This window comes from Strix uralensis, chromosome 1 (assembly GCF_047716275.1).
Source record: "Strix uralensis isolate ZFMK-TIS-50842 chromosome 1, bStrUra1, whole genome shotgun sequence".
NCBI lineage: Eukaryota > Metazoa > Chordata > Aves > Strigiformes > Strigidae > Strix > Strix uralensis.
This window is the reverse complement of record NC_133972.1, coordinates 27,485,386-27,507,506: the sequence shown is the minus strand read 5'-3', so window position 1 is coordinate 27,507,506 and position 22,121 is coordinate 27,485,386. Positions and strand designations below refer to the sequence as shown.

The window sequence follows — 22,121 nt, the reverse complement described above, 5'->3', positions numbered from 1 at the left end:
ATTTTCCAACCTGTGGTATTGGAAGTACTTTGACCCAAAATGGAAGAGCGCTTGAACACAGAATTTTGTTCCTTGTATGCACCGTTGTGTGTGGAGGGAGGCGGTGACTGCGCAGGGGACTGGGCTGGGGGTGGCTTGTCATCTCTGTGGGCTCATTGCTGTGCTCTGGGCAGTCCTGCAGCAAAGTCCACCTGTGTATGTGTTCTGCAGCCATTGTGGCTGTGCAAAGACATGCCCCCAAAAGTGTCTGTCTGCAGTTAGTATTGCTTTTTGCTAATGAGGCTAAAACTACATGAGTATCCAGAACATTTAAATCCTTCCACCCCAAAACGTAGACTATATTTAAATGATTATAAATAAATGATTGTAAGTAGTCTAAAGTATTTGATTATAAACTTTAATATTCAGGGCTTGATTGTCTTATTATTTACCTCAATTTTAAACGTTGATGCTGATAGTTTCAATAGAAATGCTCCTTATTTGCACCAATCGGAGAAGACAGCAGGTCCTGCAAATACTTGACATGCTTTGAGAATAATAGTAAAGGATCTTTAGAGATGCGTATTTTAAAAGTACAGATTTGGTGTGTGTCAAAGACTTTTTTTTTCTCTATTATGAGATCAGCCCTTGCCCTTTGTCCAGATATATTGTTGCAATAAGATGCGTTCAGGTTCCCACAGTAACAACCCTGTTGGGGAATAACGGAACCCAAGGTGAGGAATGAAAGGGCATCATGTAATACCTGATAGTCACCTGCTTCCTGAAATGCCCTGGGATAGGTTCTCTCCCGGTCAAAAGTAGATCAGCTCCTGAGGATTTGGCTCTGCGGAGCGGGTAGCTGCTATGGGAGAGGTCAGCACATGCATCAGGCAGATCGGGTATGGATCAGATACGGATCTTGACACTGCAGGCTCTCGGTAGATGTTTCCAGTTAACTTTCAGAGCAGCTGCTCCTCAGGACAATGTGCTGTTATATTTAGAAGTGCAGACTGGTCACCTGATGGTGTCCTGATTTAAGAGCGATTGGGTCTCCGCTCACCATTCATCTCTTCAAAATGCAAAGGGGAAGAGCTGAAGAGTTGGCTCGGCTCCGGCGCCACTAAGGAAATTCTTGTTTTGGTATAAAACACTCTTAATGAGATTGCATTTTTCCCCACCATGTCTAACTTCAGTCTGAGAAGGAAGCTAGCACGAGGCATAAAATAATCGTGTGCACGCTGCCGTCACGACTGATTTAGCAGCTTACCCGCGATTTTTTTCCCTTTCTCTTCTTCTATTTGCATTGATAAAATCGGAGAGCCGGTGGCTGGTCCTGATTTAGCTTTCCAGCCTGGATTTGCTCTTGTTTTTCTCCTTACTCCAGTTCTCCTTGTGCAGTGCTGCGTGGCGCTGGCAGCCTGAGCGAGAGGGAGCTCCAGGCACACACATACGCTCAGACCGCGGAGAGGAGATTAACATCAAGGAGCCCACATTTGCAATAGCGGGTGGTGCTGGGGGGGAGGCGAGGGGAAAATAAAATAAAAGCAACAATCGGGTAAATGCTCGTCTCTTCTCGCCACCAGCACCTTGCACAGGTCTGAAATCGCTTGTTTTGCTTTGCTGTATTGCGCTTGCCTGGGATGTGGAGAGGGGAGGGGGAGGGGAGGAAGGGGGAGGTTTAACTTTTACTTGACATTACCGGGTTATTGTCAGTTCCCCCGTGTTAAACCCCGGTGGCTTCCCCTCGCCCCCACCCCCTCCCCGGGCTCGGCTCCCTCCAGTTAACTTTGTTCAAAGGGCTGCGGCCAGAAGGGCTTGTCCGGGCCTGGGACACCGATAGCGTAAAGTCAATAACCGCCACGATTAGGCTGGGGCCGGGAGTTGCTCTTCGTGGCGAGAGATCTGCTTAGTTCGCGTTTGCTGGTTCGGGGCGATTGAAGGCCGTCGTGCCAAGGACACGCGCGCACCCGCACCCACACGCACCCGCACCCCCCCCACCCCCCCACTCACTCTTACACACACACACGCGCGCACACACACACACACACACACAGACACACACACACACACGCTGGATACAAAAGTCTGGAGGATCGAGGGGAGAATTGCAGCCGCCGGATCGGTGCAGCAGCGGCGGCCAGAGCCATGCGTGTCACGGCCTCCTGAGGGGGGAAAAAGGAAGGGAGGAAGGAAGGAAGCGAGGGAGGGAGGGAGGGAGAAAGGAAGGAAGGGGAAAAAAAGGAAAGAAAGAAGGAAAAAAGAAAAGAGGGAGAAAGGAAAGCACAAGAAAGACGCGGGGTGGCGGAAAGTGTTTGCCTGCTTTTGTCTCGCCATACAGTGAACTGGAAGATGGAGATGGATGTTAAGGGAGTTTCTCCGTGCCCGGAGCCCATCCCCCCGGCGGCGGGGTCTGGCGGCTGCCCGCACCAGCGCCCGCACCACCGCGATGGGCAGCCCGCCGAGCCGGCCCCCGCCGCCGACAGCGGCCACCCGGAGCGGAGGCACGGCGGCGAGAAAGAGGACAAAAAGGTAGGTCCGCTCCGCCGCCGCCGCCGCCGGCCGGAGGGGCCGCTGCCCGGGGCCGCGCTCGGCGGGGCGGGGGGCGGGCGGCGGCGGCTCCGCTCCGCTCCGCTCCCGCCCGGCCGCGGCCGCGCCGCCGCGGGCAGCCCCGCACCGCCCTTTGTCAGCGCGGCGGCGGGAGGGAGGGAGGGAGGGAGGGAGGCGGGAGGGGGGGCGGGGGGGCGGCGGCGGGGGTTGTCTGAGGACACGGGGGCGGCGGGGCGGGGAGGCGCGGGGCCGCCGCCGGGCCCGGGGCGCCGGGCATTGTTCCGCCCGCCCTGCGGGAGCGGCGCGGCGGGCGGCGGCCCAGGTGCCGCCGCGAAAGTTTACCTCACTTCGCGGGGCCGGTGCCGGCAGGGCCGGCGCTCCCCGCCGCTCCCCTCCCCGCGCCTCGGTTCTCCGGTCACCTGGGGGAAGGAGCCCGGCGCCGTGTCCCTCCAGCCCTGCTGTGTCATTGTGGACCGGGGGACGCCGGCTGCTCGCTGCCGAGGGAGAACCTGGGGGTGACAGAGTTCGGCGAGAAATGGGTCAGATCGCAGCCTTTAGTGCGGACGTGTCTGCTGCTGGAAGAATCGGAAAGTAGGGAGAATGGCATGGAGAAAGGTTGCCGTTAAGATAATGTCAGCGGAGTGCATTGATCAGTGCTTTTGTCTGTGGGCACTGTCTTCATTTCCATTCATTTTTCTCGGCGTGGCTTTACCAAACCGAAGCCGATGAATTCGGCTGTGGCAGTAGGTCTGCGATAGGCAGGGACATTTATGTCGAAGTTTCATCCTAATACGGTGATTGTTGCAAGGAGTGATCCGTGTGTGCCAGACCGTAAAACACATCCGTTCATTTTTCATTGAAATCTGAGCAATTCTCTGAATGGACAGATCCCCCCCCAAACAGATCATAAGCCTAGCGTAAATGAAAAAAAGAAGTGTTGCCATGTACAGGATTTGAGCCGTGTTTCTTCAACTAGTTTTACTATAGTTTGGTTTTGCTACAGATGTGTAAGAGAACAGTAACACAATGAAGGAATGTAAACCAGCAATGCAATAAATTCATGCAACAACTATGTCACACCGCATATTGGCATGACTAGAGTTGCAATTATCATGAGGAATACAAGGTGTTTTGAAAAAATGGTATCTCTAACTGGAGACCCCGAGTTCATAGTATTTACCTCCTGTACTTCTAGGTTCATTACTGTTTGGTAAAATCTGTCCCACTGTTTTAATTAAAGAGAGTATCAACGACTGATGACTGAAACAGGGCCTGCACAGTTTAGTAAGGTGGATACAAGGGCTTTATTTCAGAAATGATAACTGCTGGTTTATGTATTGTGACAGATGAACACAGAATTTCATCTCCCTTGAGTTTATGAATATTTAATTCTGTCGGGACTGCATGTTACTGTACGTAGCTAAATGATTTGTGTGTGTGTGATGATTGTATCTAGCATCCCTTCCTCGCATTGTGTTACTTACTGGAACTTAAAATGCTTTTATTTCAAAATAATTAAAATGTAGAGCCAAGGTTGCCATTTACACGAGTTGGTTGTGCCAGTGCCTTGAGCATTTAAAACCCCTGCCATCAGCAGAAATCCCTGCTCAATAGTTACTTTCTGACGTGCCACGCAGTCTTTCTAATGTTTTACCGATCGTGGACATGAGGAAGGCAAACAAGCTATGACTGGAGGTGCATGAACACTAGAGGAGGCCTCATTCTCTACGCTGTGGCTAATTAACGTGTTTAGATACCTCAGTATTGCACCGTTTTATTCTCTATTCGCCGGCATTTTCTGGACACAGAAACAAAAATGCTACCTTTTTTGGTCCTAGTTGTAGCCATGCTAAAGTGCTGCGATACGTTCCTTTTTCTAAATCCACTATCAGCTTTTCCAGGCTTGCCGTTGCCAAGGTGGTTACAATGACTAACTTACATTTTTGGGAAGTGCTGTGATATTTCAAACCTCCCTAAATGTATGTATCTTTTCTGGATGTTGTCCCAGGACAACCAGTACTTCTTATTAGTGTAGAAGTATTTCAGGTATCTGGTGAAATAGTGGCACCAGAAATGTGATGAGAAGGGGAAAACCCATTAAAAATATAGTAAAATCCAACATTATTGTGAAAAAAACATTCCAACCACAAAACAAAACCCAAGTGTTGCTGGAAACATCATCCAAGAACTTTCTAAATGGATTGAAATAACAGTACCATTGTTTATTTGACCCTTAAACAAATGTCAGAGGCGCTTTGATACATCCTAGAAGTGTAAGCGCTCTACGTGAAAATTGTAAAGGACATTACAACCTGATTTCCTGACATGTGTATACTTACGGATAACTAAATACTAAGATTTGACAACATCTTATGATTCCACTGTCAGGACTTGTTTTCTGGGATCATGCTTCAATTATAAAAAGTCTTATATTTTATCACTGAACTCCATTTCCACTGAAGGAAAAAAGAGTTTTTGCTTCTGTTTAAATGGAGCTGGGTCAAATTTATGCTCTAATAAAGCTATTTTTTGTCACAGCCTCCAAAAGGAACATTGCTGAATTAACAGAAGGAAGTATTTTCCTAATTCTATGGAATTTCAGTAGAGGTACTGCCACAGCGTCATTATAAGGATTTTTTTTTCTGCTGTATGTTCATTTTTTATTTGTCTTTGAATTTCAATAAAATTGTGAAACATGTGCATAACTTGAAATATATCCCATTGTCTTCAGCTGGGATGCTGACATGCTGAAGTGTATGCTTAAGTGCTTTGTTGGAGGAAGACCTAGATTACCTCCCATATATATATATATCCTTCTGTGTTGAAACCATCTCAGTGTATGAGAAGAGAAATTATGAAGATTGACTTTATAATTTGTTAAGTATACAGTACTTGGTGCTTTAAAGCATAGCTGCCATTTAGGTGGGAGAAAATTAAGCGGAAATAGTAGAGTGTAAGATTTAGAAGATGGTTGACTCTATAAGGATACTATTTTTTTCTCTTAAAGCAAAACGCATCAGAAAATATTTTTCAACACTTCTACAATGTTTTCTGTTATTTTAGTTAAAAGCATGTAGGTCTAACCCTATGTACAGCAGCATGTTGACATTCTCCAGTATGGCAAAGTGGGTGACTGGGGGAGAGAACAACATGCAACCCTGGCTGTTTATTCCTGGCTGGAGGTGCAGCTGATGCCTGTGACAGGTTGTGCGGGTGGGCTGTTGCACTGTCTTGCCACTCCGTGGATTGGTGCAAAGGGACACGGGCCCACAAATTTTGCCAAGGATTCTTTCCAGCTTATATTGGAGCGATAGCATCTTTGCAAGGATCAGTGTAGGAAGCAGTTTGAGAGTTGAAAGCGGCTTTGTAATTCCTTTGCAGATTGGTGACTATGGGTGACATTCATCACAGCTGACGTTATGACCAGAATTTTCCCAGGGGTGGTGGTACCCTGAGTTAGGACTTTCAAGCCCCTAGCTACAGCCAGTGTGTTACAGTGTTTCCAAAGTACTGTGTAGACCCCAAGTCCTCCAGAAGTTGGTCCTAGGTATGGATTTGGTAATGTAACGCTATATACCCAAATAAGAGCATTTTATTTTGTTTTCCACTGAGGATAACCTCTGTATGTCTGAGGTTTGCACAGATCATTTAGCACAAATGATTTACAAGCACACCCAGAGCTTTCACTCTATACCTCCATTCCAGATACAAAACCCCCTTTGAAGTAGCTCCAAGGTGAAGAACTTTCTGTGTATTTACATGGAAATGAGCACACTAAGGTTACAGCAAAAGCAAGCCTATCTGGGCTGGGTACATTGTATTCTGGTTCAAAAACAATTTGCCAGTGTTTGATATAAGAGTTCTGAAGTGTTTTGTGGGCTTCTTTGTATGTTATTTCCCAGAATGCTCACCTGTGATATCGCTGTGTGAAAGTGGTACCCAGGTGTGAGTTTCTAGAGGGGAAATGCTGAGTGCTTTGGGGAAAGGCACTTGCTATTAACTTGGGAATTCTGTTCTGCTGTACACATGATCTGGTCTAATCGTCAGTTCTGAAAGCCTTCTGCTAGCGTATTTACAGGACTACTGCTGTCAACAATATGGTGGTTCACTCATCCTTCACAAGTGGTAGGTCAGGAAGAGTGGAAGACTCTTCAGGGGCAATTATTTTTTAATAATTTCTCTTATGTATGTAGTTTTGTTTGGTTTGAAAAGCCATGTGTTACTATGTGTTTACATTTAGAGAAGGCCTAAGAAATGCAGTTTATGCTTGAAGCAGATGGTGGGAAATTTCTTTTTGGGGGCTGATCACTCCAGTCTCAGGTCAGATGTGCTTATCTTACCTTAGGCAGTTCCACTGTGCACAGGAGAGTAATTGTCAACCAATGTCTTTTTCCTGGAGGTTTAGGTGTTTTTTCAGATAACCTGGACCCAGCCCATTGAGCAACTTGAAGTTAAGATCCAAAAGCTGAAACTGAAATCAGTAGTGGATAAAGGGAACAAGTCTGGAGTGTGTGGTACAAAGAAGGCAGAGCTAGACAACACTACCAGTTGCTGATGGTAGCAACTTCTCCCGACACTTATATAAAATGCAACACCTTGTATTAGCTGGAGTTTCCCAAGTACTGAAGGTTGTGCCAGGTGTATCATGGGCTATGGTCCTGCCAAGATGTAATGCAGGCATGAACACTCAAGGTCAGGCCATTGTCTGATTGGATGGGCAAATTTGTAGCCACTCAGAGGCAGCAGAAAACTTGACTTGCGGCTATTGCTATTGAGAGTTTGATGTCAGACAGAAATCCCAGTGCATCTTTAAAGTGTGGACAGAGCTGGAGAAGAATGGGTCTTTCTCTAACTCATTGTTAAGAATGTTTCAGAAATCATTCCTCAGCCCAGCAACATCAACTCTGTCTTTTTCACGTCCACTTTTAAGCACCTATTCTTCATTCTTAAGCTGCTCCCTACCATGCTGTGGGCCATCATGATATTGGTATTGATCTGCATAGTTCAGTGTCTTCCTGATGAAATGGTCTGAAAAAGAAGAATATTCTGTGCTAGCACCCTGTTCTTAGAGAGTTCCCAGAGCCTGGTGGCTGTCTGGGTAGTGAGTCTGTCCCAAAGCCACAGAGCCAAGACGTGCTGAGTACCTCATATTTGGTTGTTTGTCCTGCAGAGTCCCAGGCCACAGCTCCAGGGAAGGCTCTAACTCCTGGCGGTGTGGGGAGGCTCCCAGATGCATCTACCTGGAACGGCTGCACAGAGCCACGGTGCCTGGCAGGTGCCTCTGGAAGGGAGGTTTTGGTCCTTTGTGTTGCTGCTGTGGGTAGCAAAGCTATTAACCATGCCATTAACCTGTTTTAGTGAGAAAGGCCCAGGGGCCATCTGCTTTGAGGAGAATAAAAAAAAAATCAGATTAAAAAAAAAATCAAAAAGAGGAAATTCACTGTGAACTGAAAACCCTACTTTGCAGGCAGCTCTACTTATGCATTTCCATGCATTTGATGTACTCTGCCTCTCACACTCCTCTTGCCTTCTAGTGAGAGAATCTTAGATGAACCTAGGATTGTGCCTTTATTACAAAAATAAGCAGATGAGAAGAATAGAGAAAAAGAGAGAAACTGTTAGTACCGCAACTGAAGGCAAGACTAATAAACTTGTATTTTATTAGACATCAGAATCCATAAGGAGAAGAGATATTGGGAATCAGGCTCGTAATTTTCATAGCTCCAAAATTACTTTTTATCTCATATTCTGAGAATTCCTTTTACTGATATTGGGAAGAATTTTACCTTAAGTAGAGTAACTACACATTTAAAATGTATTTATTTTCAGGTGGCATATTGAGAATCTGGAATGTGGAGAATGAGGTCTAGCACTGGTTTTATGTTAGAGTTAAAGCATAAAGTTGGAGAGGAACTGACTTCTGCGCTTTGCCTGTGTCTGTACTAGAACAACATACATGATAGTGCATATGAATGATTCTTTAAAATCTTACACAATACTGGGACTTCTGAAAGAAAAATATGCTATTTAAAATAGTTATCCCCTTAAATAAATTGCATGAGAAATGTTTTGGCAAAGAACAAACAGCTGTTTAAATTTTTCAACCAACTGATCAATAAGCGGATGAAGCTTGAAAAGCTGATCACACTCTGACTGGTTTCTGGGGTAAACACAGAAATATTCAATGTAATGCAGAGATTTTGTGAAAAGTAAGTACTACTTAGAGTTATTCCAAAGTGAAATTAAGTGCATATGTAGTTGATTAGGTAACAAATCCAGGGACATAAACAATGAACATCATGGGTGGGAACTAAATAACACTCTTGAGTCATCGGAAGCACAACCACAAATTTTGTATGCAGAAGACACAGAACTGGCTCTCTGGCTAAAGGCAAATTTGTCTTGGCTGCAGAAGGGTTGCGAGGATTCCTACTCGGAGGAAGATGTAGCACTGAAAAGGGCATTGTTATCTCCTCTTGAGCAGTTGGGACGGTGCCTTGACTCAGATGTAGCGGTATGTGTTCATGCCTATGTGCTGAGACTGGAAAGCAGCCCTATTCAGGCCTGCACATGGCAGCCCAGAGCTTGGCCAGTGCATGGCATATCCTTCCCACTTACATAGAGCTTGTTCTCAAAAGCCCAGTATTCACAGGAATTCCTGTCCAAGGGTTGAGTGCCAGCTTGTAACGAATCTGAGGCTTCAAACAATGGATAATCAATGAAGCTAGAAAAGAACAATACCCATGTTGTTGCATGCTATTCCCAGTGTTTTGCTAGATGCTCACAGTGTTTTTAGACCATCTCTGTCCGTGGTAAAAGCTTACTGTGTCATACTGCACCCTCACAGCACAGTAATTCTTACTATACTGAGGTTAAAGTTTACTTAATTGCTCAGAGCTAAGATGGAAGTACAGTTACTGATGTGTGAAGTGGTTCGGTTTTTGTTTGGTTCCATATTTGGTTGTTCTCTGCCTGGCTGTAGCCGTGCTGCTCACATAGTGACTGGGATTATTTCCCAGCAGCTTGTGCTAGGTGGATTTCTGTACTGACTAGCTGCCAGTAGTAATTATCCAGTAAGGGTATAAAAAGTTGCGCACTCTCAGCAGAGTTATTAGTTTCTAACAACCTGTCTCAGAAAATACCCAAATAGTAAATAAAATGGGACTACAGCTGTAAATAGGAAAAATGGCAACAGGAGCACTGATGATAATTCCTATAAAAGTAGTGCTCAGATCAGGTTCTAATGTGATATTTAAACATGTAGAAGACAAAAGGACAGATCTGAAATATATTACAGATATTAAGTATTCTACAGTAGTTTCTTTCCTTCCTCACTCCTCATCCTTTCTCCATGGGTCTGGAATTCCCTCTGTCTATAATGAAAACTTCTGTTTTGTTTCATTTCCCCACATTGCATTCTGAGCTATAAGGGGAATATGAATTGTTCCAGGAATTACAGTAACCAGTGCATCTTAACTGGGATAAAAGAAGACACAATTTGGCTTATAGTATGGACAAGAACCGTCGTGTATAAAATTTGTTAGACAGCCATGATTTACTAGAAAAAGAGTAATTCTTCCATGCCTAATGATTTCTGCCATGTGTTTAAATACAGCTGTTATTTTCATTATACATTCTATTAAGTGAAGACCAATCTTGTTATAGAAGCAGAATAGAAGTAGTTTCCTTGACTGAAAAACAAGTGTTGGGTGAATAAAAATTAGATTCAAGCCCCAAAGCTTGGTTAATATACTTACTGTTCCCGGGCTTCTGAGTTCATTCCATTGAACATGAATGCCTTGGCCTATCGTGTCAGAGTTTATTCTTTCCAAAAAGAAGTTCTACACAAGTTGTTCAAAGTGATAATGTGATCAACAACTGAAAATACTGCAGGGAGATAAAATGAGTATTTCCCCATTTAGTTCTAGACCATCTGCAAAGAATTGTTATCATTGACTGGAGAATGAAAATAAAATGGTGTGGAACCTATGCTTCTTCTGTTACCATAGGGTCTGTGTTAACTGATTTCAACGGGTCCCTCATTGACACCTCTTCTTTGCTATTAACTAATGATGGTTGTCTCACTGAGGTTACTACTGAATCTATACTCATTTCTAGGAGTCCCCAGCAGAAAATCTCTTTTTGGACCCAAACATGCTCAAGATAAGTCTTTGTGCAAAGGAAGTTAAAGGGCTAGTATCTACCAAAGGTAATTGTTGTAGCTGTTATATTTAGTAGTCATTTGATACTAACTGTAGTATAATAAATACGCATTGTGCTTTGCTGAGGATTCAAAAAGAGTACGTTATTACCTTGAGGTAGTTACCATGTGAGTCAGACATAACACAGGAGGGATATCTGCAAGTCCTCACAGATGGGCAGGTGAGCATGTTATGTGGGGGTAGGATGTAAATAACTTATGCTCATAAGGTGAATTAAGAGTGAAAGGGAGTGGCATGGAGGGCAAAGAGAGAGTCCTTGCTGGAAAGCTAATTGAAAACAGCAACTTTTGAGTAGGACTGGAAGGAAGGAGTTGTAAGGTTCGTATTTTAGACAAAAGACCTTTATGAAGTGTGTATTGGGTCCATGTGGAGTTAAGGAAGCACACAACAGAATCTCGCAGAGTTCTCAAAATACCTATCTAGGCTTCACAGACATTACACAGCGCCCTGGTTAGCCTTGTTAACTTTATTGAGTGTGCTTCGAGGACGTGCAGACTTTCAAAGTATGTGAAAGCCACTTTTAATAATTAATTGGCTCACTCTCTCCCACCTATCGCTTCATGTCTAATAAAAGGCAACAGCGAGTCCTTGCCAAAGCAGCAGATACAATATTTCAGTTAGTTGGGTTTGAGATATGACAGGCTAGAAGGGATATCCCCACAGATCTTAGATGTGAAACAATCCCCATTTTTTGTCCTGTCTTATTTCTCCCATGACTCTCATATGATGTGCTCTTAGACTAAATTTTCCCTGATCTAGTAAGTGATTTCAGGAAGATCAGTCCACTTTTAGAGAACGAGAATTGTGTGTGTGCGTCTGTTTGAACTGATTTAACTGGAAGCGTGTTTCAGCTTTACCGTGTCAGGGAGACATGCTGAAATTTCCAAGTGATAAACTGACTTCTGCTTTAAGCAGAGCAGCCACCATCCACACTGTCATCGAAATCCATGCACACGCAGTGTGACGCAGGAAATGACACACCGTTATCAGATGGCTGTTAAGATGGATGCAGGGAAATGGTGAGCTTGCTGGCATGACCTCAAAGACAGACATCCACAGATGTTCTGTAGTCACTTAAGTGTGTGCAGTTAAAGTGTGCCTGTTGTGCACTTGGGGAAATTTTTATTTAAACGGAGAACACTTAAGTTTGGAGGAGACCATGAATGTGTTTCCAGAGGGAGAAGGGAGGAAATGCACAAGCTTAATGGGAAGGAAAGCCATATAAGTTTTCAAGAGACCAAGAGGAGCAAGGCAGTAACAAAGGGTCAGACATTTATCCTGAACCTGACTTTGTCTGCCTCCCACAATAGGGAGGTGGCTAATGCGGTGGACACCTGGTGGTGTCATCTTAAGGCAAAGCACGGCCTCGTAAGACCTTAAAATGGGGACTGAACGTGCCACTTCTTGAACTTGTCAAGAGGATGGACCCTACACAGAAGATAAATAAATGATTAATCAATTCTAAGAGAAACCATTTGGAGGCTAGAGAGTCAGAGGCGATCAAGGTCAATGTGGCTCAGGGAATCTGTACAAGAAGGGTCATACCACAGGACTGTCATGAGATAATCAGCCAGATCTACTTCAGAACTGGAATCACCCAGTGTTGGGCAACATTGCTCAGGGCAGGAGCAAGGCTCTGGCTTCTCTGTCTGGTCTGGTCTCTGCTGTGCATGTTCTGCCTGTTGGTAAGACTCACCAACTTTCTCTCTTTAGGCAGTGTTTTATAGTTGTATCCTTTTGCATGCTGTTGCATGCAGAACAGTTACTAAGGTCTTTCTTACTAACTGGTCAAGTAATGTGCAGTCACCTAACTGCTATTGTTTTAGAGTTAGACTGACACCCTCACAACAGGCTATCTGTTAGATCACACTATCCTGTGGACTGTGGCTTTATTCCTGGTAGCTCAGAACTCTCCATAATGCCCCTGTTGTCTGCAGGTTCAAGCAAAGCCCATGAAAAGATGTCATTCTGCAATGCCAGTCTGCATTTCACAACTGTCTGTTCATGTTACCTCTGATCAAATCATGACACCTCTTAGTCGTACATCCACATCTGATGGTAATAAGTGGAAGAGACCAGAGCCATTAAAATTAGATAACCATAGATAACAGGCATTTCTGTATTATTTATGGTATGTTATTATTATTAAGAACTAGGGGAAGGAAGACACAGTGATATAACAGTTAACAGGTGCCTAAAGCGTTACTCTCTTATTTGCTGATCCAGGTGACTTGTTTCTCACCTACGCAAAGGAAAATTATAGATGAATCCATCATAGGTAGAACATTTGCCATTTTTAAGATGCAGGTCAGAGCAGTTGTACCTGCTGACACACAGTTCTGTGATATCAATAGTCTCAGCATGCAGTGTGGTCATTGCTTTCTCGTACATCATGGGTTCCTTTCTAACGCTGCAGCAAAGGCTGTCACAGCTACCCAGAAGATTGTGAGGAGGAGTACAGGACTTCAGCAGTCAGGGTCAAGACCTCTGAAAGGTGGTGTGGCCATCACGGCAGAGAATTTAAAAGGTGAGGTACCAAATGATAAGTATAGAAATGCACTGTGCTACTCTGTGCACAAAGAAATGTATCGTGCAGAGTAAAGGCAGAAAATACTAAGTTCTTTTTCCAACCAAGATTTGTTGTATTATAATTGTTCATAAAATAATGGGGAAAAAGCATATATGCAACAGTTAGGCAAGAATAATAAAACTAACATTTTAAAGCCAAAACAGTAGAAAATGCGTGAATGCAGCTAGTAGTAAATTTAAGTGTAAAGTTAAGGAAGAGAAGAACAAGGCAGTTTAGCCATCCTCCTCTGTTGTTAGCAGGTGTAAGGGAATGGGACCTGCTTGTGTGGCAGGCTGCTGCTTGATCTGAAGTATCTGGGGGCACATTAACCATAGGTGAAATACTCTTTGGGTCTGTCCAGGTGATACTGGATGCCAGTGCAATACTGGCCATAGTGGGGGACAAAGTGTCACCTCTGATCTATAGTCTGTTACTGTCCCCTTTCCTGATCTCCTTCCAAACCGGTGCCAGCATGCACTGGCAGTGCTTCTGTGGACTCAGGAACAGAAGACAGAGATTGTACCCTTGACATGAGCATTACTGTATCTCTCTGACAGCAGCTGGAGCACTTTAGCATCAGCCCAGATGTGCAAGGGTCAAAAGGACTAGTAAGTTAATAAATTTAAAAAACACAGAGTTTGGAAAAGTGCTTCTAATATGCTAACAAAATTTTAAAAATTGAGATCTAATTTTTGATTTCATAGTAGGCTAATGATGAATTTTGTATCCTACTGGCAAAGGAAGTTCACTACTTTTTCACAGGCATGTTGTATTTCACCTTCTTGAAATGATTTACAACGAAGTAAAACTTGTTATGAGTAGGAACTGTGCAGGAGGGAGTGGGGAGGTACAGATTGTTAAATATAATCTAGTGGAAGGTGGATTAGTAGTCTCAGATGAGGTACTCAGATGTGCGTTGTCAGTGCTCTAGCAGTTTAAAAGATTCTTATATTTACACACCTAGGAGAAGGACATGCTATAGCATGAATGAGAAATTGAAACTCACTTCCATGCATCTTAAGCAATTCAAGGTTGTAAGAGAACTGCTTTGCCCAGTATAATTTTGGGAGTAATTTTCACATTTGGAGAAAAAGTAAGGAACATGGACAGGTTGTAGTTTGAAATAAATCTGGGTGTTTAAAGTTTGTTAAAATAACAATTTTACTGAACATGCATAGTCCAAATCTTACTTTATTCCACACAAAAGACAGAAACTCCCTTGATGAGATTTTGTTTGGGCTTAGGAATTATTCTGCCTTGAAGCAGGAGAATGCTGTAGATTTTCCACTTCATTCTTGTATGTTTCTGTGCTGGAAAATGCTTTGGTGCTTCTAAAAATGAAACTGCATCTACACAGAGTTTTCAGATGCACTCAAACTCCAAAAGTTGATATGAATTACCTGACAATTGTGTACAACGAATGTAACTGTAAATAAAATTACTCACTGCAGTCTCACAGTCAGGGGTGCACACTTGCAGGATAAGATCTTGCAATTCTGAGCTTTTGAGGGGCAAGTAACATCTCTCTCTAGGTATTTAAACATTGCTGCTACAATGAAACACGTATACTTGTATGAAACATGTATACTTGTATGTTCATTTAGCACTAAGTATAATGTTTCAACAGTGTAAAATTGTATTTCCTACTATATCAAAACCAGTCTTAGAGCTCAGTGAAACAAGTATGCTGGGGATGTGATATCTAACCTGAATCTATTTTTGGTAGTAGATAGTTCATATAAAGTGCTAGTGTAATAACTGAACAATGGTTTGAAGCACCTTAAAAAAAATAATATTTCAAAGTTGAAACCATCAGCAAACTTGCATTTTCCTAGGGTGATATGTTTAAAGAGGTATTTCATTATAATGCTGTATTTCAAATTCCAAGTAGTCTCTTTTTCCATGTAGAAGGGATGCGTAACAATGCCAAATGTTGCTATTGATACTAGAGCCTTAGCCTGCACAATAGATTTATAAGAGCAGAATGCTTTGTCCTCTCGCTCTCACAGGAGCATCAGTTTGAAGAGTAACACATCTGTAATAGATTCAGGTTGCTTTTTTATCAGCAACTGATGGTGACACTTAAGAAAGGGCCGAATTCTCATACCTACAGATACATTTGTCAACAAAATATGAGCACGCAAAACAACAGTTCAGTCACATTTCACTTTCATTTTTTCTCTTTTGTGCTAGGGCGTAACTTCCAACTGTCAGCTCTTTCAGCTGAGTGTCAGCCTTTTTATAATTGCTGCAGCATGTCAACCCCTTTAAAATTACCATATGTCAGCTGTTTACCATATCGACTGAAAGCATGCGTATTGGGTTGTTCCCCTTTGCCCTACCTGTGTTGCTCTTGGTGACAGCCAGGTGATTATTTTAGCTGACAATTCAGCCACTGGCAGGAATGCCCCAGGTGTATTTGCTGTGGCTGTGCCGAGTCTGGGAAAGTCAGTCAGTTGCAGAACCCGACAGTGGGAAGGATGGGACTGGGTGGCCGATGTGCCTGGCAGGCTGGCTAGTGAGCAGGCAGACTTATGGACCTAATCCCTTCCTTCCTTGCCTGAATATTTAGACAACTGGGAGACAATTACTCTGTAAGTTGTGTGATCTCTGTGGGAATTTGCTCCTGAGAAGACCTGGCTACAGAAGCAGGAGAATCTGTTTGTCTTGGTGTCTGCCTGAGTTTTTGACCAATGTCATCACTATAGGATGTAAGCACCTTGCAAATATTTTAAAATATTGCAATAACCCAATTTTTTCCCTGTCCTCGCTGACAGAAAGATGAATGGCAAAGGGCTTCCTCATGGCAAACCTTGTGTTAATGGTAACGTGCCAGTGTGTGTCTGGTTTTGGACTCTGTCCGGTGACTGGTTCCTGACTGTGAACCAGAGCTTTTGCTGGCATTTTTCTGTGTCTGACATCCAATTTGGACCTGTACAGCAGAGGGAAACAGTAGTAAGCTAGTAACGGAGTGCCAGATAGTAAGAGGATGACAAGTCTTTTCCAGTCTTGTGTGAATGTTATTGAATGAGCAGTCAGTGTGCTAGGGGCCAGTGAGCCAACAAATATGTTCAGCGTTCCCACAAAATAGTCTCCAGAATAGTAGGAGGTGTGATTATGAAGGGGAGGCATTTGAAAGCTATAGATAGTGGAGTTAGGCAGGGGAAGTGAGCTGGCAGGAAGGTGTTTTGAAGCTAAGTGGGGCTCTGCGTAAGCCTTTCCCACAGCAGCTCTGCCCATCCAGCTAGCACATCCCGCTGGCATGGAGCAGCCAAGGGCAGGAGGCTGCCGGCATGTTTCCCTGTGGGAAAAGAGGAATGAAGGTTATAGAGAAGTGTCAAGGGGACACACATGGGGTGGACACAAAGAATTCTGAACAAGGGGCATCTCTGCCAGGACCACAGCTGTAGCAGTGACCAGGACTGGCTGTGTGTATTTCAGCTGCATTCACCGAGTCTCTGCCTATGGTGAAAGTGAGGCCTCTGAGGCTGAAGTGTCTGACATTCCCTCCTTTTATATTAGCTGTATTATTTACCAATTTCGAAAATGATTCAGTAGGGGATAACTAGGTGTTCTGAGATCATCAAGGGGCTAGTCAGCTTTCCAGAGAGCACAGCAATTACCGTGTGAATAGAGGTGAATGTGACAGACAGGCCAGGTGGCTGCTCGCTCTAACCTAAGCATTAGTTTTCTTTCTTGTGTTTATGTGCACACCTCTTCTCTGTGATTAGCTTCAATCGAAACACCGTTGTGAGGGTCCTGTTGGCGGCAACAACTTAATAGGCAAAATGGAGGGGGGTAGGTGTTCTTCTGTCTTTTTCGTTTTTAATTAAATAAGGCCAAATACACAATAAGTGAAGTCTGATTTGCATGAAAATTTATATGCATGTATAATAGATCTTAATGTTAACGCGGGAAATTACTTTCTTTCAACTCAGTGGCCTGTATATTTGGGTTTTAGAATTATTTGCTTCTTTGTAACTTTCAGTAAGTTTCTATTGCAAAATAGTGCCTCTAAATTCCTTGTGAAATACTCAAGCACTTTGTAGTCTAGTAGATAAGGACGTTGCCTTCTATTGGAAAGTACTTTTTATTAAAATCCATTGGCAGCTTTTCGATAAATTCTTCTTTTTTTCCTCTGTCAAATGTATTATTACGAGTATAACAATGAATGCTATCATTAAGAAATACTATGCATTTAATAGCCATAATTTAAAACTTTTATTCCACAAGCAAATGTGTGTGTGCGTCTATGTGTGTAAAAGCCAATTTTCATTGGATTTTTGAATGCAGCTAAGTCTTGGAATGAACTAGCAAATATCCTTTGTTTAAACTTAACAATGCTTGTATTTGATATTTTCAGAATTAATTTTTATAGCAGATTTCATTATATCTCTGTTGTGTTCTGGGTACAATAGGGCAGCTCACTTGCAGCTGAATTAAAATCTGTGGTTTAATAGCAGTTTGACTTGCCTAGGCAATAGACTACCTCCCGTAATGGAGGTGCTATCAAGATGAAACATGTTAAGTTAATTCTGTAACAAATCCCTATGTTGCTGATGGAAAATATTCCAGAAAAATTACTCCCTGCTATGCATGGCGGCTTCATGAATTTCAGGATAACGGAGATTACTGTCTCTGAGGGGTCTGTTGAAATATACTCTTTCCCAAAGCACTGTCTTAATTCTTCTTGGAAGTCCTTGTGGATCAGAAACTGGCTATGGCCTAACTACACTTTCATTTGCTCTGCTTTAAGAAAAGGTATGATTTTAATCTGACTTTAGGAATTTGGTGAAAATTCCTGTGTGGATACACTTAATTCAGTTAAACCTAGGTAATACAAATTTAATATGCATGGGTAATTTATAGGTATAAGCTAAGCTAACAGAGTAAGTTTTTAACTGTTTACCTAAATCAGTTTTTAAACAGACAAGGAAAAACTTTCATATAGTACAAGATCGAGAAGATTGGGACTGTTTACCTTGGAGAGGAAATGAATCAGATGAATCAGAAGTGAGATGATAAAAGGTTACAGACAATGAAGGTATAGGCTCTACAGAGCAAGAAATGCTATTCTACCATCAGGGAAGAACAAGGAATATTCAGTGAAGCTTAAAAGTGTCAAAGTCAAAAGTAGTAAAAAGAAATGCACTGCCATGGAGTGAACTAGTTGTTGACGGAACTCATTGTCACTGGATATCTCTGAGGGCAAGAGTTTAACAGGACTCCAGAGGAATAGGGAGTTATGTGTGGGGTAGGCTTAGGCTTGACTTAACTGAAGAGGGAGGTTTGAATGTAGGAGAAGGAAAGCTCTGCAGCTTGATGGTGCAAGAGCATGCTGATGCTTAGAAAGCTCAGCACTAATGTATACACTCAACTGTTTATGTAGATAACAAGAGTATCCAATTGCAATGGTAGGGATTAAAACCCAAAAAGAATGGTGGAAATGCCTGTTTGGTTCAAGATGCTCTGCTATTTAATGAGGTCAAAAGGGCCTTTTTACTATGTCTTTACTATATACAGCTGCTTGTGCAATCTTTTGGTTGCAGGATTCTGGCTGGGTAAATCTTCAGTGGCAATTTCTTGTTCCTGTGCAGATTACCACAGCTGTACCCATTTCCTTCCAAAAGCTCACCATGTCTGGTTACAGCAAACTCTGTTGCAGTCTCATTAGGAGTTTGAATCACCGCATTTCAGTGTTTCTAAGGAGCCAATGCTGCAAATTTTTCTGTAAAGGTGACTGTCTCTCCCACACGCTTGGATAATAGAAAGTACCTTTGTCTGGTTAGCAGAGTATAAAATAGGACAGGCCTGGAAAACTCTCAGTGTTGCTTAATGCTTGGTCCTCGGGAGAGGAAGTGCGTCAGAGGACAAGATGGCTTGTTCATGCTTGTGGCTGCTAATCAGATGAACTGGTGTCCCTTTGTAAATAGCCACAGAGAAGCAATGCAGACAGAGTAGGAAAACGAAGATGATCTGTTCTCATTCTGCTGCCTCACCCTGGTGGCTCGTCTCTTAGACATACAAAGACACCTCTTGGACACAGTTTCTAGAGCTTAAAGGGCTTATTTTGCTGATCAAAGCAGGACAGCCTGGAATCAGGCTCCTGAGTTGGATTTGTGGAGGCAATGGGAAAGGCTGCAGTGCAGAGTTAACCAGCACTTCTGGGTTGGGCTCAGTTCAGCCTGGAGAGCTGTGTGCTACATGGACAGAGGTCTGGTAAGTGACTTCTTTTTCATGTGGGTTCTTGTGTTTTTGTTGCTTACTGCTCTGCAGCAGACACTAAGGGTGTCTGTGCTGCCTATTGGCTCTCCTTAGTCAGCAGCTGCTGCTTTGTTATCTGTGGAAGAAGCCTAATCATCTTACCAGGTAGGCAGCTAGGTTGTTCTGGGACCCAGATGCTACCTGGGTCTTCTGTGTTGCAGCTGCAGACTGCACATTGTGGCAGCCCAAGAATGCGTGCAGTATGCTGTTTCTTTTGTTTCACGTGATCAGCTAACCCTGCCAGGTTGTTTGATCCACATACAAGTTCTCTCACTCTTTGCTGTTTATGATGGAATGAGGTCACAAGTTAAGTCTAAGGCCATTTAATCATTCACTTTATCCCTATTGTCTACTCTCACATCCTGCTGTCCTTAGTCATGCCTACAGTATCAGAAGACTAATTGCGCTATGGTGGAAAGACCTGACATGCAAATCTGCCATTGCTCGTTATTGTGGCCTGGTTTGCGCGCCAAGTCTTCCAACTGTCTGTCATGAACTGTGTACTCCACATGGTTACAGGCTGTTGACAATGACTCTGTCATATTCAAAGGCTTTGAAGTACCCTCTGTGTACAGAGGATGTATTTTTCCTTTTTTTTTTTTTTTGTTTTGTTATTATTCTATTGTTCTTCATTAATGTAAGTGAGAGTCAGGCATTGGACAAGAGAGAGTCAAGATTAACTTTTCTCCTACTACTTTATTTTCCTCTCTTCCATTTCTTCTAGTCCTTCTTTGTGGATCTCTGAGGACACAGCTTCATCACACCTGGTGAACTGGAGGTAGATTTGATGGGTCAATGGGGGAGGAGAGCTGGTCAAAAGATTTTTCCAAAATATTTCATTCTAAACACTTCAGATTTGATCTGAATTCAGTAAATCAAAGAGAGGTTCTCACAGTTGCATCTGGACTCATGGCAGGCTGAAGGGGAGCCTGTTACTTGAAGATATTCCTTGCAGCAAAGGCCTGATACCCTTGCATTTGGTGGTGCAGAGCCAAGACTTGGAAAACTGTGGAAGTCCCAGCAGTAGATGGTTCTTACCTTTTAGATCCTCAGCAAAAAGCCTAGATATTTCAAAAGGTCAGTTAGCTCTGGAGAGGCAGCTGGAGCAAAGGTCTGGGAGCTCTGGTTTCCCAGCCCACAGCGCTGTGGCTGCTGGGAGGGTGCTCAGCCCTGCTAGAGCCCTGGCCCTAGGAGGCCCGACAGCTGCTCGGAGAAAATGACATGTTCCTCAGGCTCATGGCTAAACTAGCACAAATACCAGGTTCCCTCAGCCTCAGAGTAGTGGCGGGGGCGGGGTGGGGGGCACCTCCCTCCCAGAGCAGCAGCCTGCAGACTGTGCCAGCTCTATGGTGGTGGCAGCTTTTAAAATTTTATTCTGTTAAAATATTGCTTCAATCTAAAGGAAAATGAAAGCAAATAGAAAGTAATTCCTGGTGAACATGAACTACTGTCTTCTGGCTGGCTCCAAAGGGGAGCCTGAGAGCAGCTTGCCAGCTGCACTGGGGAGTAACTTCTTCCGTTAGAGAGATAGGGCAATGGATTTCTCTTCCCAGCTGGCATTCGCTGCAGCTCATGTTTATGGCTCTTCCCGGTGGAAGCAGAGCTCTCCAGAGGACTCCTGCCTAATAGCACAGTCTAATGGAAGGGCCCCTGTGCTGGATGATGGTGAGGATGGAAGCATGAGCCTTACAGCTTGCATTTAAAAAGTCAGGCCCTGTAACTAAAAGCTGTAATGATTCATTTCCTTCGTGGATGGACTGTAGAGAGGCATGCGTAACAAACAGCAATGAGGGCTAGGACGCTAGTAAAACCAATATAAAACAAAACCATGTCAGTAAAAGGAACACTAAAAAAATGTCAGTGAAGAAATAAAACAAAGGTGATACATGGCTCATTCTACAGCCTGGAAGGTTTTGCCAGTCTTTCTTATGGAAATATCAATTGCAATTCTGAGATAAATAACATTAATACTGAAATAAGACTTTTGTGCATGTATACAAATACAGGTTTTAGAGAGGGTGGTAGTTTTAGAAAAGCCCTTTTCTGATGCTTATCTATTGCACTTTTTTGAAATATTATTTGCGTGCTATAGTATAAATGCAAGGATGGGTGTATGTCTTGTATTTAGATCTAATGTTACGATGGCTATAAAGTAACCTATTTAGAATAATATGCAATTTGACTCTGCTAATTTTGTGTGTTAGCCTAAAATTTCTGCTGTGGCAAGGTTATTTTTATGTAAATAGAGAAGTTTGGATTGTAAAGTAAATAATTTCCGTTCCATATTCAGTGACTGAACTATATTTCTTTTTGACACTTTTGCAAAATGTGTTACACAAGATTAGTAAAAAAATCACTCACTAGAGCTTTTATATTTAATTTCACATGGCTATGCTAACTGAAAGAGGCAGTACTATGTTACAAACACAATATTTTCTTTGTTTGGAGAGGAGGATGTTACCTATGATTTGCTTACCTGTGGATATTGGTTGTTACTGGAAACGCTAGCATTTTGGAGCTGAAATTAATAAAGTTGAGAT

The 22,121-nt window shown here is 43.2% G+C and overlaps 1 protein-coding gene across 4 annotated transcripts in view; it reads left to right on the top strand.

Annotated features, from left to right (window-relative positions):
• Positions 1–1,479: 1,479 nt before the first annotated feature.
• RBMS3 (RNA binding motif single stranded interacting protein 3) overlaps positions 1,480–22,121 on the top strand; it is a 711,881-nt gene continuing 691,239 nt past the window's right edge. For 3 of the 4 annotated variants that reach the window (XM_074860855.1, XM_074860836.1, XM_074860862.1), the window contains exon 1: positions 2,240–2,508. In XM_074860855.1, the coding sequence (XP_074716956.1) occupies positions 2,329–2,508 (180 nt within the window). In that variant the 5' untranslated portion in view covers positions 2,240–2,328. Of the gene's footprint in view, positions 1,575–2,239; positions 2,509–22,121 lie in introns of those variants that run through there. The other variant, XM_074860846.1, reaches the window with a different exon arrangement.